Below are 17,674 nucleotides of genomic sequence, written 5' to 3' on the forward strand. Positions count from 1 at the left end.
TATATCAAAAAATTTTTAAAAAAATATCAAATATTTTAAATCTGGATGTATATATCATTGAAATTGTGACTCCAAAGCTTTACTGTGCAATATATGATCGGGGCCCAAGTCCAAGAAATGTCAGCTGAGGATGTGTATTACAACTATTAACCCATTAAGCTTGGATTAACGACATTAGGATGGGGACCACCCATTGAAATTTGTATTCTTAGACTCGGTTCTGTTGTATGCGCACCCCATCAAACTGAATACGGTTCCAATAATTGTTAAATTAATTAATATAATATATGTACAGTTTTTTTTTAATTATATTTATATTCTCATATATATATATATATATATATATATATATATATATATATATATATATATATACGGAAATTCTATGGTGAGTACGGTCCGCATGAGAATCGCAATATTAGTGATGATTTTTTATAGTATTAACGACGATTTTTTAGAAAATCGTCACCAATACTATGATCTGCATAAGAACCGTCCGCACCATAGACGAACTGTATATATATATATATATAGTTTTGCCAAGGTATACAAATCAATTACATAATATTTACATATTGTTCATAATAAGTTGTATGATCCAAGTATATATAATATGGGTTATATAGCAAAATATTATTTATATATATATATATATATACACAGAGAATTGACGGTGGTAGAAATCTTTTTCCACTCCATTAAAAATGTGGGATCTATATGGTTCCCATAAGACATATTTAGCCACATACATAATATTGTGCATAATATTGTGTTTGAAAGAACATGTTAAAAGTGATAATAACCATCTTATAAATATAAAATGTATTTGTTTGGTAGAAAGGAAAGAGAAGAGATATAATTATCTGTTTTTCTTCCTCGCTAAGACTTTCTATCCTTCGGAATTTTCTTTCATTCCTACCAAATAAAAGTTCAATATATAAAGTTTAACACAAAGATACATGAAGATACATTATATGCACTAGTTTCTTTCTTAAGTTTCTGGTTTTGCTCACAAAACAAACTTTAACAAAAAAAAGAAAAAAGAAAAAAGAAAAAAAGATGGAATGGTGGTTTTTGAAAGACAATTGTGATATTTTCTTTATTTTTGGCCAATAAGGACATTTGTGGCATGTGATTATGAAAAGGAAGGAAGGATGTTGATGAGCGAGTTTCTTTAAAATGTGGGGGAGAAGGGTGAGCGTGACAAAAGGCAACACACCCAGAAAGAAAGAAGGAAAGAAAACATAATATTTATTATTATTAACAATTGCTTATTACAAACAAACTCTGTCAGACATCCACTACAAAAGCCGAATTATTAGTCACAAAAAGACCTCTTTCTACAAAAAGGTCATAAAAATAAAACAGAGAAAGCAGCAGCAAGGAAAACCGGGTTTTGGCTTTTAAAATTTTGGCCGGTAGGGACTTTGCTTTTCCCCTTCCTACCTTCTTTTTGCTTTCAAGGCTAAACAGCGCAACGTGTCATATCAAACTAAATGCGCATGCTTTTTAATGCTAAGGTGCATCCGGTGTCGCAGTACTCTCTCTCTCGCTGTGTGCTGGGACGCTTGGTTAGTCAAAAGAAGGAATGCTTTTAATGGTGGACTGGCCCAACCATTCAATATTTATTCATCATTCAAGGCTCAGTTACTTCCTTCATAAGTAAATATAATAACATTAATGGGTTTGTGCTAAAATGCGCTTGTTTTTTGCTTAGGATGCTTCTTGGGTCTCGAGCTCTCGACTCGCTGTGCTTTCTCTCTCTGGGTCTTTGATGTTCTCGGTCCAGTTAATCCCTTTTTAAAGCATTCTTATTCTTTGTTGTTTGAAGAAGATTCTGTGTTTTGTCTTGGCGTTTTCAAAAACCAAATCTCTTGTTCGAGAGACTACTGCAGTAGTCGTTGTAGTTGCTAGTTTCTACTGTGCTTGCAGGGAAAGCATTGCTCTCTTGCTTTGCTCGATTCTCTCTCTGTCTGACAGTTTCTATTTCAGAACTCTTGTTTTCGTCTCTCTCTCTCTTTATTATTATTGTTATTATTATTTTACCATTAAAAAATCCTTTCTTGAACTTCTATCTAATCGAATCTATTACGTTCCTTTCATTTGTTCTTCGTTTCTCTATTTTATTTTTTTTTAGTAAAAAAATATTAGCATTGTTATTTATTTATTTATTTTTTTTTTTTTGAGGGGGTGGGGGGATATAGAGATTCTGGAACTGGGCATTCTTGTTTCCTTTGATGCTTCCCTGGGGTCTTCCGAGTCATTGGAAGTCGGGTGATAGTGGCATATTCATGATTCATGATTCATGATTCGAAGGTATAGTGGGGGTTTGATCTCTTGACCTGAAGATCATTTGTATTAATGGCCACGATTATAGCTGAGTAGACTAGCAAAATCAGGTACCCATTTAGAAATTTTGTTTATGGATAAAAAAAAAATAGAGAAAATTTTTGGTAAAAGTTGCGTCCTCTGAATCACCAGGAATGTATGCAGTGACCTTTTGGATTTGGAGGGTTTACCTTATTTGATTGGTAATCATAATATTCCTGAGGAGTGAGTGGTCTTTCTTTGTGCTGTTACTGTCCGTTTGAATTGCTGTTTGTCACCTCTATTTTCCTTTTAAGAATGTGAGCTTGCATTCACTGTTATCCCACTCGCCGATACATTTAAACAGAATGGGTTGTGTTGCATCGAGGATTGATAAGGAAGAGAGGGTGCAGGTTTTCAAGGAGAGAAAAAAGCTAATGAAACAGTTGGTGGTGCTTAGAGGAGAATTTGCAGATTCCCAATTTGCTTATCTTAGAGCATTGAAGAATACTGGAGTAACCCTCCGGCAATTTACTGAGTCGGAATCATTGGAGCTCGAAAGTACCCATCATTATTTGGCATTGCCACCCTCGCCCCCACCTCCACCTCCTCCTCTGCCACCACCACCACCACCACCTCCTTTTAGTCCTGATTTAAGGAAGTCGGATAATAATCAGAGAGTGGTTGGCAAAGAAGAAAGCACTGAGATTTCTGTGGGTGATACCTCAGCAGATTTTATACTCAACTCTGCTTGGGACTTTTTAAAGTCTTCTTCACCACAAAATTGGGAAAGACATGAAACGGGGGAAACAGTTGATGAGGAAAACTGGGCAGAGACTAAGACTGATTTTGAAGAAGAACAGGAAGGGGAAGATTCTATAGATATTGTTTCTAAGCCACTCCCTGGGAAATCACAACCTCCAGGATTGGCTGATGATAATTCATCTACAATGAGCAGGTATACAAAAGACACTGCAGAATTGGCCATGGTATCATTGAGAAGCAAAAAGTCCTTGGAGGGTATAGCCAAGGAGTTAGATGATTATTTCCTGAAAGCATCGGGTGGTGTGAAGGAAATTGCTGTTCTCATGGACATCACTGGAAGGGATAAGTTTCTGACCCAGAGCTCACAAGATAGTAAGTGTAAATACAAGCTCTGTTTATCCATCTGGCTTTTTAATATTTACTTGCATATCCATCTCTACATATGCATGTTTGTAAGTCCTTATATATATGCGTGTATATCAATATTAGTTTTAGAAAATCAAGAACAACAAACCTGAGAAAATATATATATGTACATAAAGTAATTATTAGATTATTAAGATATTTAGAAGAATTTATTAATAGCTGGGTTGGTCGCTAATGATTAAGTTTTCAGCATTGTGTTTATCATGCTAGAAGTTGTCTTCTTATCAGAGGGTCTCATTTTCAGTTCTATTAAATGTTTGCATATTGTGTCTTCTAGCCTACCTCTGTGAAGAGCCTTGTGCCTTAAGTTATTATATTATAAATTACATTGGGATTAGGGTTTTTTGGTGATGTGCATTCCATATTTGTAATTGGATTATTGTGGTTCTTTGCAAGCCTTTAAAATTCTAGAAATATATCTTTCATTTAAAATTGATATCAAATATTACCTGGATTTTTGCCTAAACTTTGCTGGTATTTTAGTCTGAACTTCTATTTGCTGGTTGTTAAATAACTTATTTTATAAATTACGGATTGTTACTCAGAATTTTGTTTTGTAGAATCTGTATGATTATTCTGCTGAAGTTTTTGGTGTGACTGAGATATATGAGAAACTCTCATCATAAGACAAAAAATTTTTTTAGGGCTTTGCTTCATTGACTTAAGAAAATTGGTGCTTTTTGAGTGGCTACTCCATAAGATCTCTTTTTTAAGATAGAGAAAGCCTGATGACCAAACTGGCTATTTCATATAGTATGAGCCAGGAAGTTGGTTCTGAGCCTTTATCCCATCTTCATTAGCTTATTGAAAATAAATAGAAAGAAACTTTAGAGCCTATTTGACATATGATACACTGGTCAATTAGTATAGTGCATACCTGTTGTTGTTGGTATATAATTTATCAATAAGAGACATAATTTAACATGCATTGCTGTAAAATTTCATTGTCATTTGGATATGCAGCAAAGGTGAGTGATCATTTATCCTATTGAGCATGCTATAACTTGAAGCCTTACTAGTCTGCTAATACGTTCAAGAACATGGAGCTGAACCATTAATCTAATAAGAATTTTAATTGTTCATTTAACCTACTATCTATTATTAAATTTTTGTGTCAGTATGTGTTATACAATTAGTTATTGTGCATTTTGGAAAAATAAGCACATAATTGTTGTATTTTTATGAGGGAAAACATATGCATTTAAAACTTTTTGTTTTTATCATAACTTAAATATAGCTGGATAATTCTAGTATGTTATTAACAATCGTGTGAGATGACTATTTGGTTCTGAAACTTGCACTTTTATGTCTCTCAATATTTGATATCCTACATTGCAAAGCTGATAGATATTAATGACCACTGAAACATGGAAGGTTATCCTTTCTATCTCCTAGTATACTTATTTTATTTAAGCAACTTGATATCAACTTAAATTTGTTTGGTTGTTTCTTGTGGTACAAAGCCTATGACTTGACCCCTAATATGCATTCGTTTTAATAATTTTTGCTGAAAAATGTTATTTTCTGTTTCTTACTTTGTCATAAATATCAGTCTGTTCTTATCACAAATTTACTGGTTTCTTATTTAGTCTGTAGATTTTTATTAGTACATTAATCATTTACAGGTAAAAGGTACAATTCTGCTAAAGTTGTTAGTGCTTTATCACGGAGTCGGTCTGATAGGTTGACAAGAGATGCTGTTGAGCCAAGTGGTGCAAGTGAACCATGCAGGCCTGGAGCTCATAGCATCACACTTGGAAAATTATGTGCTGAGGAAAAGAATCTATACAAGTACATCAAGGTAAAATTGATTTTTAATTATACCCAGCATATCAGTATGTGAAAATTGATAATTCACATTTTATTCATTTGAAACGGTATCTTGAAGATGGCTGTGGTCTGTGTTTGTGTCATACTCAATGATGTTCCATGAGATGATCAATGAAGAAACTGTGCGATCTATTTATCAAGATTTTTCTTCTTCTTCATTTTCTTGTGGTTTGTCCTTGTTTCTTATGGATTTAACTGTTACTTTATTATATAGAAGGAAGAGTTTGCCAAATTACAGTATGAGAGAAAATCCTTGTTACTGCAAAAGCAGGAGGCAGAAAACCAAGATTGGACCAAGACTGAGAAAACACGATTGAATGTTGAGCATTTGGAGGGTGAAATATCACGTTTGCAACAATTAATAAGTAAGACTTGTTCTTCTATATTGAATCTCATAGATGATGAGCTGTATCCTCAGTTGGTCGCACTGACTTTCGGGTAAGAGTTTAGGTATTGAAATCTAATATTTATGGTCTTGTGACCCTGAAATATATATGATAAAGTTGTGATTTTAAGAGCTTTTTAATTAAGTGCTATCTGTCACTATACCTTGTTCTGCATTTCTATACCGTGAAAGCAAATGATTGATTTTTCCCATTCATCGGGATTTTGTTCAAAGTAATTCTTTATGTTGATGGAATATCATCCTCTTCTCTATGATAAAATATCTGAGGTTCAATGTCATCAGTCCCTTTTCATAATTTAAATTTTCTTTCCTTTTGGAGTGTACCGTTTTGTTATGATTGGTAATTTATGCAAAACTAAGTTGAATGGAATGATGTTTCCACATCCAATGGTATAGCTACAAAAAACTGACATGGATGTACCAAAAGTCAATACAGTCTTATAAGATTGTCTTTATGGTAAAAGGATGCTTTTAAACCTTAATTATCTCTTGGTTGTTTCACAAAAAAAAAAAAAAAAAGAAAAAAAGAAAAAAAGAAAAAAAAAAGAAAAAAATTATCTCTTGGTAATATATGGTGAAAAATGTATACATGTATGATTGTGATCTAACGTGAATCATCTTACAGACTGTTGCACTTGTGGAGAACAATGAACGACTGTCACCAGGCTCAATTCCATATTTCACAGCAGTTAGATCATCTAACTGACAATCAAAGAATGGACCTGAGTACTGATTACCGCCGGCAAGCTGCAGCCCAGCTTGAAACTGAGGTCAATTGCTGGTTCAATAGCTTCTGCAAATTTGTAAAATCTCAACAGGATTATGTAAGAGCCCTTTGTAGGTGGATCCGACTCACTGGTAGACTTGTGGATGAGCAGCGACAGAGTCTTTACTCATCTGCTGTACATAGCTTTTCTGACCAATGGCAGCTTGCCCTTGATAAATTACCAGATAAGGTACTTCTTCTGGTATCATATTTCATTGTTTATCGCTGAATTTCCTGAAATTTTTGGGAAAGGAAACTCCAGAGATCTAACATGTGAGACATGGATCTAATTGTTGCTGAAAATCCTAATGTCTATATTGATATCCTGCCATCACTTGTTTTTTGAAGTCTTTGGACTTCAGGTGGTTTATGGGTCGTGACATCTACCTTGCATTATTGCATATAAAACATGTCAGCTTAAATATCAGTGTAGACCAATTTGCTTCCAAATGCTTTTGTGTCTATTAAGGTAGAGGCATAAAGTTTATATGGGGCAGCTAAGATCAACATCAAGGTCAACTTTTCTAAAAATCCGTTGCACTTTGTTAAATCCCCTAAAATAACCAATCAAAAGCAAGTTTAAGGGAACACCTAAGAAAAATAAGCTTCCTGCAAAAACTAAGGAAGGGAACGATCATTAATCTGAATGAATCTTAACCCAAGGCAATTCTTTTTGGAAGTTGGAAACATTTCAGTGGGGTGAATAAATTTTCTTAATATAAAAAATGTAATAAATTATTTGGTAACTTGCAAGAAAAATAATTAATTTGCTATGTTTTCATGCAGGAAATTATCACTCATGCTATTTTTTCATGATTCCAGGTAGCCTCAGAGGCCATTAAGAGCCTCTGGTCAGCCATCCACTTGATACGTCTACAACAGGAAGAGGAGCGCAACCTACAGAGAAAATATGGTAAAATTGAGAAAAAGCTACAAAAGGAGCAACAGTCGCTGTCTGAGATGAAGGGGAAACTTGAGGGTAGCTTTGCTGTCGAAGATGTGGCCTCTGGTTTGAGCCCTAAGCATCCATTGTCACTTAAACATGCCAAAATTGAAGCCTTGACGAAGCAAGTGGAAATGGAGAAGTCCAAATATCTCAATTCTGTGCAGGTTAGCAACACCATGACTTTAAATAACCTGAAAACGAGCCTCCCTAATTTATTCCTAGAATTAACGGGATTCTGTAGGGACTATATTGCGGCCATTGAGGGTAGTTTCAACCACATTAAGCCTGCAGATCCTTGTGATGGTGCATAGAAAATCCCAAACAATTTTACATTTTATTTTTCCCAAAAATGGAGATGGAGTTGAGTTGGTTCCAGGTTATCAGGTCTTTTAAGTCCAGGTTATTTACTGTGGTGGAAGTGGGGATTTGACTATGGGTATTGGAAATTTGTATATTTTAGCAAATATTCCTGATCCTTGTGGAAATATTAGTTTTCTAAATTCTGCGCTTCAGGATTGTGTTCTATCTAATAGAATTTTTAAAATATTGTCCATAGCATTATAAAAGTGTCCTAAAAATATATTTTCAAGTTTCATTTATGCTGTTCTTGGAATATAATATTTTGTTAGTTTGCTGTTATATAACTAATCTTTTTGGAAAACATAGTAATTTCCTATACCATCAAAACAAAGAGACTGTCCTTGTGGCTTTTCAAAAGACAAACCTTCCTGTTGCATCCCGGGGTTAAGATGAGTATAAAAGAGTGTTTAAATTAGAAAAAAGAAAAGAAAAAGAAAAGGAAAACCCCATTTTTCAGTAATCCAATGGTAATCAAGATTCAAGACAACATAATTCTCTTCGATAATTTATATATACTTTCAATACAGGCTTCTAGAAATAAAGAGGAAGGAATATGAAGGAATATGAGTAAATACAAGATCTTCATAACCACATAAAAGGAAAATTGCAAATTCCCGCAGACCTAATTGAACTAGGATTTGGTACTCAATAACATAGGATTATTGCCATCTAAAGTGTTCTCAAAAAGACTTATGTATACACGTGCATGTGTGGTGTGTGTATGGATGTGACATTCAGAATCTGAATCTTATCGACCAGACACCTGAGAGATGGAGACGGTAGCATTAGAATTGGAGGAAGCAGTGGAGGTTGAAGTATCACTTCTTGTCCTCTGTTTGGCATCAATGAAGATAGGCTTGGTAAGTGGCCTCTGCTCTAAGGGGCTCCTGCTTTTAAGCAAAGCAACTACTTCAGACATTGTAGGCCTCTGAACGGGTGTTGATTGTGTGCACATAAGAGCTATCTCTATCACTTTTTTCATGTTTTCTGCTTCATATTCGTTTTCGTCTAAACTTTCATCCACCAACTCCAACTGCTTCTCATCCTCATAAAGTTTCCACGCCTATAACACAATCACATGTATATATATATATATATATATATGTTTGTTGATTAGAAGGATAATATTTATACTTGACATATGGAAATATAAGGGGAAAAAACTAAATACTTGGGAGATTAAAAATAATACCCTTTCAAGAAGATATTCACCCCCTGAATCAGCTTTAATTTCATTGCTCTTTTGGCCACTTATGATTTCAAGCACAACGACACCATAGCTGTAGGTGTCAGCCTTCTCTGATAACTGGCCATGGATTGCATATTCAGGTGCTGTGTATCCCCTGAAAGTGAAACCGTGAGGTATATCAGTAAATTAGTCTGTTAAACATACACTTTGATGGGCCAGTATCTGATTCTGAAGATTATGTAATTTGACATGAACACCGGCTTTTTATATATTTCCACAACTTAATCGTACATTATATCATCTACTAAATACTTGAAACTAGAAAAAAAAAAAAAAAAAAAGAAAAAGGAAAAAAGAAGAAGAAGAAGTAGAGAATAATGTGGCTTGACAGAGTACTTACAATGTTCCCGCAAATCTGGTACTGAGATGACTCCGATCCTCAGGAAGAAGCCTTGCCAACCCAAAATCTGCAATTCTGGGATGGAAATCTTCATCTAAAAGAATGTTGCTGGTTTTGATATCTCTATGTATGATACACACATGGAATTCCTCATGTAAATAAGCCAGACCCCTAGCTGTTCCCATTATTATGTCAAATCTCTGTTTCCAATTGAGTGTCCCTTTTTTGTCTCCTGTTTTATTAATTTCCATGGACGAAAAGTGAGATAAAATATACAAGAGTATGTCCATCATGAAACGTCAAAATTTCTTAGAAGTGGAGAGGTTGAATATCAATAAACTTACTGAACAAGAATTTGTCTAAGCTGCCATTTGGCATGAACTCATACACCAGAAGCAGTTCTGGCCCTTTGCTGCAACAGCCAAGAAGACGAATGAGGTTTCGATGATGAACATTACTTATAAGCTTTACTTCACTCTCGAACTCATCCTTTGCCATGCGGGATTGCCCTATTGCTAGCTTTTTGACTGCAACTATCTTCCCATTCCTAAGAGTACCCTGTTCAAGTTCAATCATATGCATGATATCCTATCCTTTTTTAAGTGTGAAAGCAAATTGGGATTGGTTATTAATGATGAATGATATATCAGCAAGACGTACTTGGAACATCTTATATATTTTCAATATGCTACCTTATATACATCACCAAAACCTCCTTCGCCAAGTTTGTTTTCTTCACTGTAGTTTTTTGTTGCATATTTCAAAACTTTGTAACTATAATTCACAGGGCCCTGCAATTCAGTCGCTCCCAAAATGTCACCTGTTGATGATAATTGTAAAATATTGGAGTCACCTTTTGTCTTTTTATCTACAAGTTTGCCTTCATTTTAATTGCATGGAAGAAAAACCAGAAATAAGATGTATCAACTATCAACAAACAAACTGAGTATGAAAGGTCGAAGAAGCTAAACAAGCCATATATTATTACTTTATTTTGCTTTGTAATTAGTAGGTAACAATAATCAATATGTAAACTAGTGGCACCAGATTATAAGGGGGGAACAAAACAAAAGGAAGAAAAAACTAACGCCACACACAAAATTAAAAATGATAATGCAAGGTGAAAATCCAAATGGAGGAGGCTGTTTACCTCTAGGGACTGCCTCGGACTTTCTTGATCGTTTAAACCAGAAAAACAATCCAAGAAGGAGCAAGAGAAGACCTGCCAGACCTCCAACAACTCCTCCTATAATGGCACCATTCTTGGTTGAAGCCCCATTGTTAGTCAAGAAAGGAGAGAGGTTTGTAGTTTGATTGTCAGCAAAGAAGGGAGTGTTTGAGTATCTCAGAAAACACCCAGCATCCACTGAACTACCACCTGAATCAGGAAGGCACCCCTGCAAGTTTACATATGCAACCTTCAAACATTCCTCACAACCGCTCTTGCTTACCGTTTCCACACATTGGGCTACACCATAAACCGCTGATGATGATGCATTATTATTAATATTATTATTATTACTTGTAGCAGTTATTTCCCTCTTGCTTGCTGCAAAAAAGCCATTGATTTTGGGTGTTGCTTCTTGGAGATCAGATATCAGTCCTTCAACTGTTGCACTAAAAGCTGTAGCCCCTGATGTTAGTGTTTGGTTCTAGCAGATCGCTGTGTTCCCCGCAACACTTGTCTGCTCAAAGAATCCACTGCTCTCGTACCTCCACAAAATATTTATTTATTTATTTTTTCAAAGAAAAACTTAGTTTTACAGCCAGCATATATATATATATATATATATAATCAAATTGCAGCCAGCATTTTTTCTTTTTTTTTCACCCATAAATTATATCGTGATTGATTGTTCTGTTAAATTTTTGGCTTTTCTGCATTAGTGTCTCTAAATTTCTTATGATTTTATACTTTGCTAGTCGCTGAATATTTTTTCGGGATCAATACTCCTGAATTAGTTTCCAAATCTTTATGTATCTTTAACTGTTTACGGACATTTTTACAAATAAAATAAGTGCACTTGAAATAGCTCAAACCACATTCTGAAAAAATCAATGAGGTACAATGAATATTGGTGTAAAAAGTCTAATTTTTTTTTTATTAGAGCTTGATAAAAAAAACCTAACTATTAAGTTGACCTTCGGTAACATAATGATGATTTTTTGCATTTTTGTTTGTTTGTTTGTTGTTTTTTCCATCTAATTTTGTGTAATTAGTTTATTTCAAATATAAATTTGTTAGTACTAATTAGAGCTTATTATGCATTTAAATTAACTATAAGTTTGAAGGAAAAGGGAAGGAAAAAAAAAAAGAAAAAAAGAAACACCATCACAATTTGGAAATTGCCCTTCGATTTATTTTTATTCTTTAATTTTGTAGTTAATTGAGATGTCTCACATTTAAACTATTACTAACAAATATTTAAAATAAATAAATCACACAAAATCAGGTAGAGAAAAATAAATAATATTTCAAAAAACAAGTAAGGAAAAATAAAAAAAATAAAAATAAAGAACCATTACATTACCAAATTACATTACCAAATTACATCTAAGATTCACTTTTTTTTGACTAAATGAGCAATATATGTTTGAAATATAATTAATGTTTAAGACATTAATTAATGTATAAGACATTAACGGAAGATTGCATGCATATATATATATATACACACATATAAGTTTGTTTATTGTACAGTCTATCTGTATGCAATCCGTACCAAAATCGATATTTAAAAAAACAAAACGTTGGTTTTGATGTATTTGTGTAACAACAAAGTTAATATTTTTTTTATCAGTTTTGATACGGATTCATATGCTGACCAACTACACCATATCAACTCCTTATATATATATATATATATATATATATTTGTATATGTACATTTATATGGCAATGAAATTGTTAATTAATTTTTTAATGAATTTTATTTGGAAAAAGAAAAGTATAAATGACTTGTATTAGTTGACTTTTATAGGGAGGGTTGGTTAATTAACAAACTTGTGTGCTGAAGACAACGATTTAGACAATATTGGGATGTTACCTAACACATGAACGGTAAAAACACATCATCATTAGATTTTTCAAAGGGGTTGTATAAGTAGGTTTGGCTCAGTGGCATTAATCGTTGTGAAATTCTCCTCCCCCCGGTTTAATCCCATTTTAATAAGTTTAATATTGTCCAAAAGTTAAATTCTCCTGTCCCCAATTTAATCCCACTTTAATAAGTTTAATATATATTGTCGAAAAGAAAAAGAAAAAAAGGAAAAAAATATAAGATAAAAATATAGATTAATGTGTCATAATATTTTTAAAAATATAGTAAAAAAATTAATGGATTTAGTAATACTACAGTTTTTAATTTTTTTTTTATCTCGTATATAATTAAGTACTTACTTTGTGTTTTGTTTTATATATTTTAGTCCTTTACTGAGAATCCAAAATATATTAATTCTTGCCAAAAAAAAAAAAGAGACTATTTGTATAATAATTTTTACTATAAAAAGAAAAAGTGACAGCATGTCATTCACAACTTGTCTTCAAATAATTAAGAAGAAAAAGCAGAAAAAAGAAAAAAGAAACAGAATAAGAAAAGAAAGAAAAAGAAGAAAAAGGACAATGTTTGTAAAAGTTGGGGTTGATCACTTGTCCATTCATAGACCAAATCAAAGTATGAAGTGGTAAGCATGATTAAAAAAAAAAAAAAATTCTAAAACCAGAATAGCACATATTTTAACGAAAAGTAATAAGAAATCAAAAGCATTCGAATATATATACATATATATACACAGACATATGAATTATTTGTTTTGTAGTATATATAAATTAGTAAACAAGAAGAAGAGGAAGAATGGTGTATAGTAGTCAATTGTGATGAGGTATTAATTGGTTTCACATCATAAATCCCATTAGGCATATTTACAATATTATATCTTCCATAATTCCATTATTCAGTGGGCAGTGCTTGTCATATTGTATATACATACTAGCTGTTACGCAATTAATTAAATTGACCCTTGCCCTCTCCCCACTCTATGTTTGTCCATGTAATATAGAAATATTAATCAAATTTTACTTGCTTTTCCATGTCACCACCTGGGGGGAGAGGACTCTGATCCACGCATATATATAGTAGTACAGACATAAAAATGCATCAAGTACACCATGTTCATATCTTGAAAAACCAACAAACAAACAAACAAAACCATGTTCATAAAAAAAAAAAAAAAAACCCTCGTTCATATTCATGTACGATATATAGATGCTATTGTTTCATAATTAATTCTTCTTAATTATACATGATCAAGCAATAACTTTCAATTTTGACGCCCACACACACATATACATATATATTATAAAATTAATAAATTTGTTATAAGGTATTATTCACAAGGGGATTACTGAAAAACTGGTCGATCGGCCGCAGCCAAAAGTCGCCTAGCTAACAATCACAAAAAAAAAATATATATATATATATATATATGACACCACAAATATATATATATATATATAGTTTATGTTTGTTAATGAATCTCATATATATATATATATATATATACGGTAATTATATGATGGGGACGGTTCGCACGAAAATCACAGTATTAATGACGGTTTTTCATAGTATTAACGACGGTTTTTTAGAAAATCGTCACCAATACTATGAAAAACCGTCACCAATACTATAGTTCACATGAAGACCGTTCGCACCATAAATGCACGGTATATATATATATATATACATAACACATGCATGTATGTATAAAATTAAACTATGTGAAGAAAAAATAAAAAGGAAAAGAAAAAGAAGAGGTACCTGAGGATGCAGCCTTGGTAGATGAGTCGGGCACCGTTGGCAGCAGAGCAGTTCCTGATTTTGGACTGAGCGGCTGCAAAACAGGCAGTGCAGTCGGGCGTTGAGAGGTAGTTGCGACACTGGACGAGGGCGTAGACGGAGTCAGAACCCTTGACCTGCTGGGCGGTGGCAAAGTGTTTGGTGGTGGTGGTGAGTTGTGCTCTGAGGTCGGAGAAGGTGGCGTTGAGATTGGAGTAGAACTCGGAAGTATCGATGGCGTTGTACCGGCTGCATCCCTGGTTCAACAGTTTTGTCTTATCGTCACCCTCCACTGCTCCTTTCACCCTTCCCACGTCCTTCAATATCAATATCCATATCATCATCATCATCATCATCATCTTGGGCGATTCCACCGCCTGTATTTTTAAATAATTTGAGCGCATATCTTTCTTTCTTTCTTTCTTTCTTTCTTTTTAATGTTGTAAACAATTGATTTAACACCGGATTGGGATTGGTATTGAAATAGATTCCGGTATCTATATATACAACTAATTAATTAATTAAAGAAAAATATAATTTTTTATTTTATTTTATCAAAATTGGTCAATAATCATTCAATTTAAATTCTTACTATTAAAAGGGTTTCCTTTTAATTTTTTTTAAAAAAAATTTTAGTATACAAATAATAAAATCAAACGTTAACAATTAATTTTACCTTATTAATGATTCTAACTAATAATACCAAATAGCAAAACTTTTAGTTAAATTAAAATATATATTAGAGATTATAATATATTATAATATAAGAGCAATAAAAATTTCAGTGGTCGTGATACTGAGGTCAAACTTATGAAAACAATCCTACTGGTTCATTTAATTTCTATTAGGTTGAAGAAGAAACTAATTTAAAAATCAACCGATATTTCTATTAGCCATTATTAGTATTACCCCGGGAAGGAAGGGAAATGTGATGGTTAGCCATATATATATATATATATATATATATATATGTACATGATGTGGATATTAAATGTAGAAGTCATGAATAATATTTATATGTTTGGCTATTTTTACAAACCACTTTTTATGACACTTTGATATATATGTTGATTTAATTTCTTTAAGGTTGACAAAGAAACTAATTTAAAAATCAACAGATATTTCTATTAGTCATTATTACCCCGGAAGGAAGGGAAATGTGATGTTAGCCATATATATATATATATATATATATATATATGTTCGTCTATGGTGCGAACGGTCCTTATACGGACCATATTATTGGTGACGGTTTTTCATAGTATTAGTGACGATTTTCTAAAAAATCGTCATTAATACTATGAAAAATTGTCACTAATACTGCAGTTCTCATGCGGACCGTACTCATCATAGAATTTCCATGTATGTATGTATACATATGTTTCCAGCAAAAAGAAAAAAAAAATGTATGTATATATATGTATATGATGTGGATATAAAATGTAAAAAGTCATGAGTAATATTTATATGTTTGGCTAGCTATTTTGACAAACCACTTTTTATCACACTGTTTGATATCTATGATGGATCCGCACTGATTATTTATTTATCTTTTCAATGGAATCCGGACGGATTTTGGAATAATTAACTATTTTAATTCTTTTCTAAATATTTTCAAGTTCCTAAAAAAAATATTTCAAGTTTTATTCTAATTACCTTTGATTAGACTAACTTCAAAATTTCTTTTAAAAAAAAAAGAATCTAAATTTAAAATACTCCAATCTCGTCCATTCTATATATAATTCTAGATATATTAAACCGTTACTAAAACAAATACTATACATTGAAGATTGTTGATCAAGACAATATAAATTAAACTCTCCAAGAATTTATATAAATATGGATAATATCTTATGCTAAAGGGTAATTAAAATTCCTTTTGCAAATAAAATATATTGTTAATTTACTTAAGAAAATATTAAGAATATTACTTAATTTGCTCCATGTGGATGACCAAATAGATGTAAAGAGAAAAATAAATTCAAAAGAGCTTAAATTTCACTTATTCAAGTGAAATAGTATAAAAAACAAATCCATTCTATTACTTATTTTTATGAAATAGAATATTACTTATTATTTATTTTTATAAAATCATACGTGATAAATCCATTCTACAGTTTGTATATATATATATATATATATACCATTTGATACAAAGCTTCTTGCATTCAATAAGGAGGAACAAACTTGCAAATTAATATTGTGTGTATATATATATGATCATACATACAAATATATAATCAATATTTTTTGTATCGTAATATATTGTATTAGTGCATGCTATCGACCTGAATAGTGAGAGATGGAAACAGTGGCATTAGAATTGGAGGAAGCGGTGGAGGTTGAAGTGTCCGCACCGCTGCCGGCTCGTGTCCTCTGATTGACGTCAATGAAAACAGGCCTACTAAGCGTCCTCTGCTCAAACGACCCCTTGCTCTTCAGCAGAGCAACTACTTCTGACATTGTTGGCCTCTGAATTGGAGATGATTGTGTGCACATAAGAGCTATCTCTATCACTTTTTTCACATTTTCTTCTTCATAGTGCGGATCTTTTCGGTCTAGAGTTTCATCTACCAAGTCCAGGTGTTTCTCATTCTCATAAAGCTTCCACGCCTTTTAATTAATTACACAGTTATCATAATTAATATCAGTCAGTTATATATATTTATGCTTCTAAATATAATTAGCATGATAGAGATCTATATATATATATATATATATAGATATGAGACAATTAATTAGTAGCAAATTAAACAAGTTATAAACTTATATATACGTATATTACCCTTTCAAGGAGGTATTCACCAGCTGAATCAGGTTTAATTTCATTGCTCTTTTGGCCACTTATAATTTCAAGCACTACAACACCATAGCTATAGGTATCAGCCTTCTCCGATAACTGGCCGTGGATTGCATATTCAGGTGCTGTGTATCCCCTGAAACCCCAACATCAGTGAGTCCTTGCTCAACAAGTCAAAAAATCCAAAGCGACATTATTGAATTAATCCGTTACATTGTTTTGTTGCATTGCATCCATGTGTATGTCTATGCTTCAATTTTTGCTTATAATTACTTACAATGTTCCTGCAAATCTGGTACTGAGATGTGATCGATCCTCTGGAAGAAGCCTTGCCAACCCAAAATCTGCAATTCTGGGATAGAAATCCCCATCTAAAAGAATGTTGCTGGTTTTGATATCTCTATGTATGATACACACATGGAATTCCTCATGCAGATAAGCCAGACCCCTTGCTGTACCCATTATAATATCATATCTCTGTTTCCAATTGAGCGTCCCTCTTTTTTCACCTGTTTGATTAAATTTCCATGGACAACGACAAGTTTTGGGATAAATAAGTATATAAATGCATCCTAAGAAGAGATGAAAATTTCTAATTGGGGAATGGAGAGATCCAACATTTATATGTATGAACTAATTATTGA

The 17,674-nt window shown here is 32.7% G+C and overlaps 3 protein-coding genes across 5 annotated transcripts in view; 1 reads left to right on the forward strand and 2 right to left on the reverse strand.

Annotated features, from left to right (window-relative positions):
- The first annotated feature begins 1,383 nt into the window (after positions 1 to 1,383).
- LOC107416204 (protein ALTERED PHOSPHATE STARVATION RESPONSE 1) lies at positions 1,384 to 8,041 on the forward strand. Of its 3 annotated transcripts, XM_016024706.4 has the most exons (6): positions 1,384 to 2,399; positions 2,482 to 3,444; positions 5,124 to 5,299; positions 5,543 to 5,766; positions 6,360 to 6,690; positions 7,323 to 8,041. In XM_016024706.4, exons 2-6 carry the CDS (start codon positions 2,676 to 2,678, stop codon positions 7,755 to 7,757), a joined length of 1,935 nt encoding a protein of 644 aa, XP_015880192.2. In that variant the 5' UTR covers positions 1,384 to 2,399; positions 2,482 to 2,675; the 3' UTR covers positions 7,758 to 8,041. The 3 variants fall into 3 exon arrangements, with proteins under 3 accessions (XP_015880192.2, XP_048332565.1, XP_015880269.2); XM_048476608.2 differs by having other exon boundaries at positions 1,384 to 3,444; XM_016024783.4 differs by lacking the exon at positions 1,384 to 2,399 and having other exon boundaries at positions 2,675 to 3,444; positions 5,600 to 5,766.
- A 127-nt stretch (positions 8,042 to 8,168) lies between these two features.
- Positions 8,169 to 14,784, reverse strand: LOC107416358 (cysteine-rich receptor-like protein kinase 2). The gene is given in 7 exon segments (XM_025075544.3): positions 8,169 to 8,869; positions 8,999 to 9,149; positions 9,396 to 9,627; positions 9,740 to 9,953; positions 10,088 to 10,215; positions 10,546 to 11,108; positions 14,213 to 14,784. Coding segments are annotated over 7 exon segments (2,025 nt in total). The 5' UTR covers positions 14,635 to 14,784; the 3' UTR covers positions 8,169 to 8,554.
- A 1,573-nt stretch (positions 14,785 to 16,357) lies between these two features.
- Positions 16,358 to 17,674, reverse strand: part of LOC107415426 (cold-responsive protein kinase 1-like) — a 4,709-nt gene continuing 3,392 nt past the window's right edge. Inside the window, exons 6-8 of the mRNA XM_016023786.4 lie at positions 17,308 to 17,539; positions 17,016 to 17,166; positions 16,358 to 16,843 (exon numbers count right to left, since the gene is read on the reverse strand). Of these exons, the coding sequence (XP_015879272.3) occupies positions 16,511 to 16,843; positions 17,016 to 17,166; positions 17,308 to 17,539 (716 nt within the window). The 3' untranslated portion in view covers positions 16,358 to 16,510. The remainder of the gene's footprint in view (positions 16,844 to 17,015; positions 17,167 to 17,307; positions 17,540 to 17,674) is intronic.

The sequence above is a fragment of the Ziziphus jujuba genome, chromosome 1 (genome assembly GCF_031755915.1).
Source record: "Ziziphus jujuba cultivar Dongzao chromosome 1, ASM3175591v1".
Lineage (NCBI taxonomy): Eukaryota > Viridiplantae > Streptophyta > Magnoliopsida > Rosales > Rhamnaceae > Ziziphus > Ziziphus jujuba.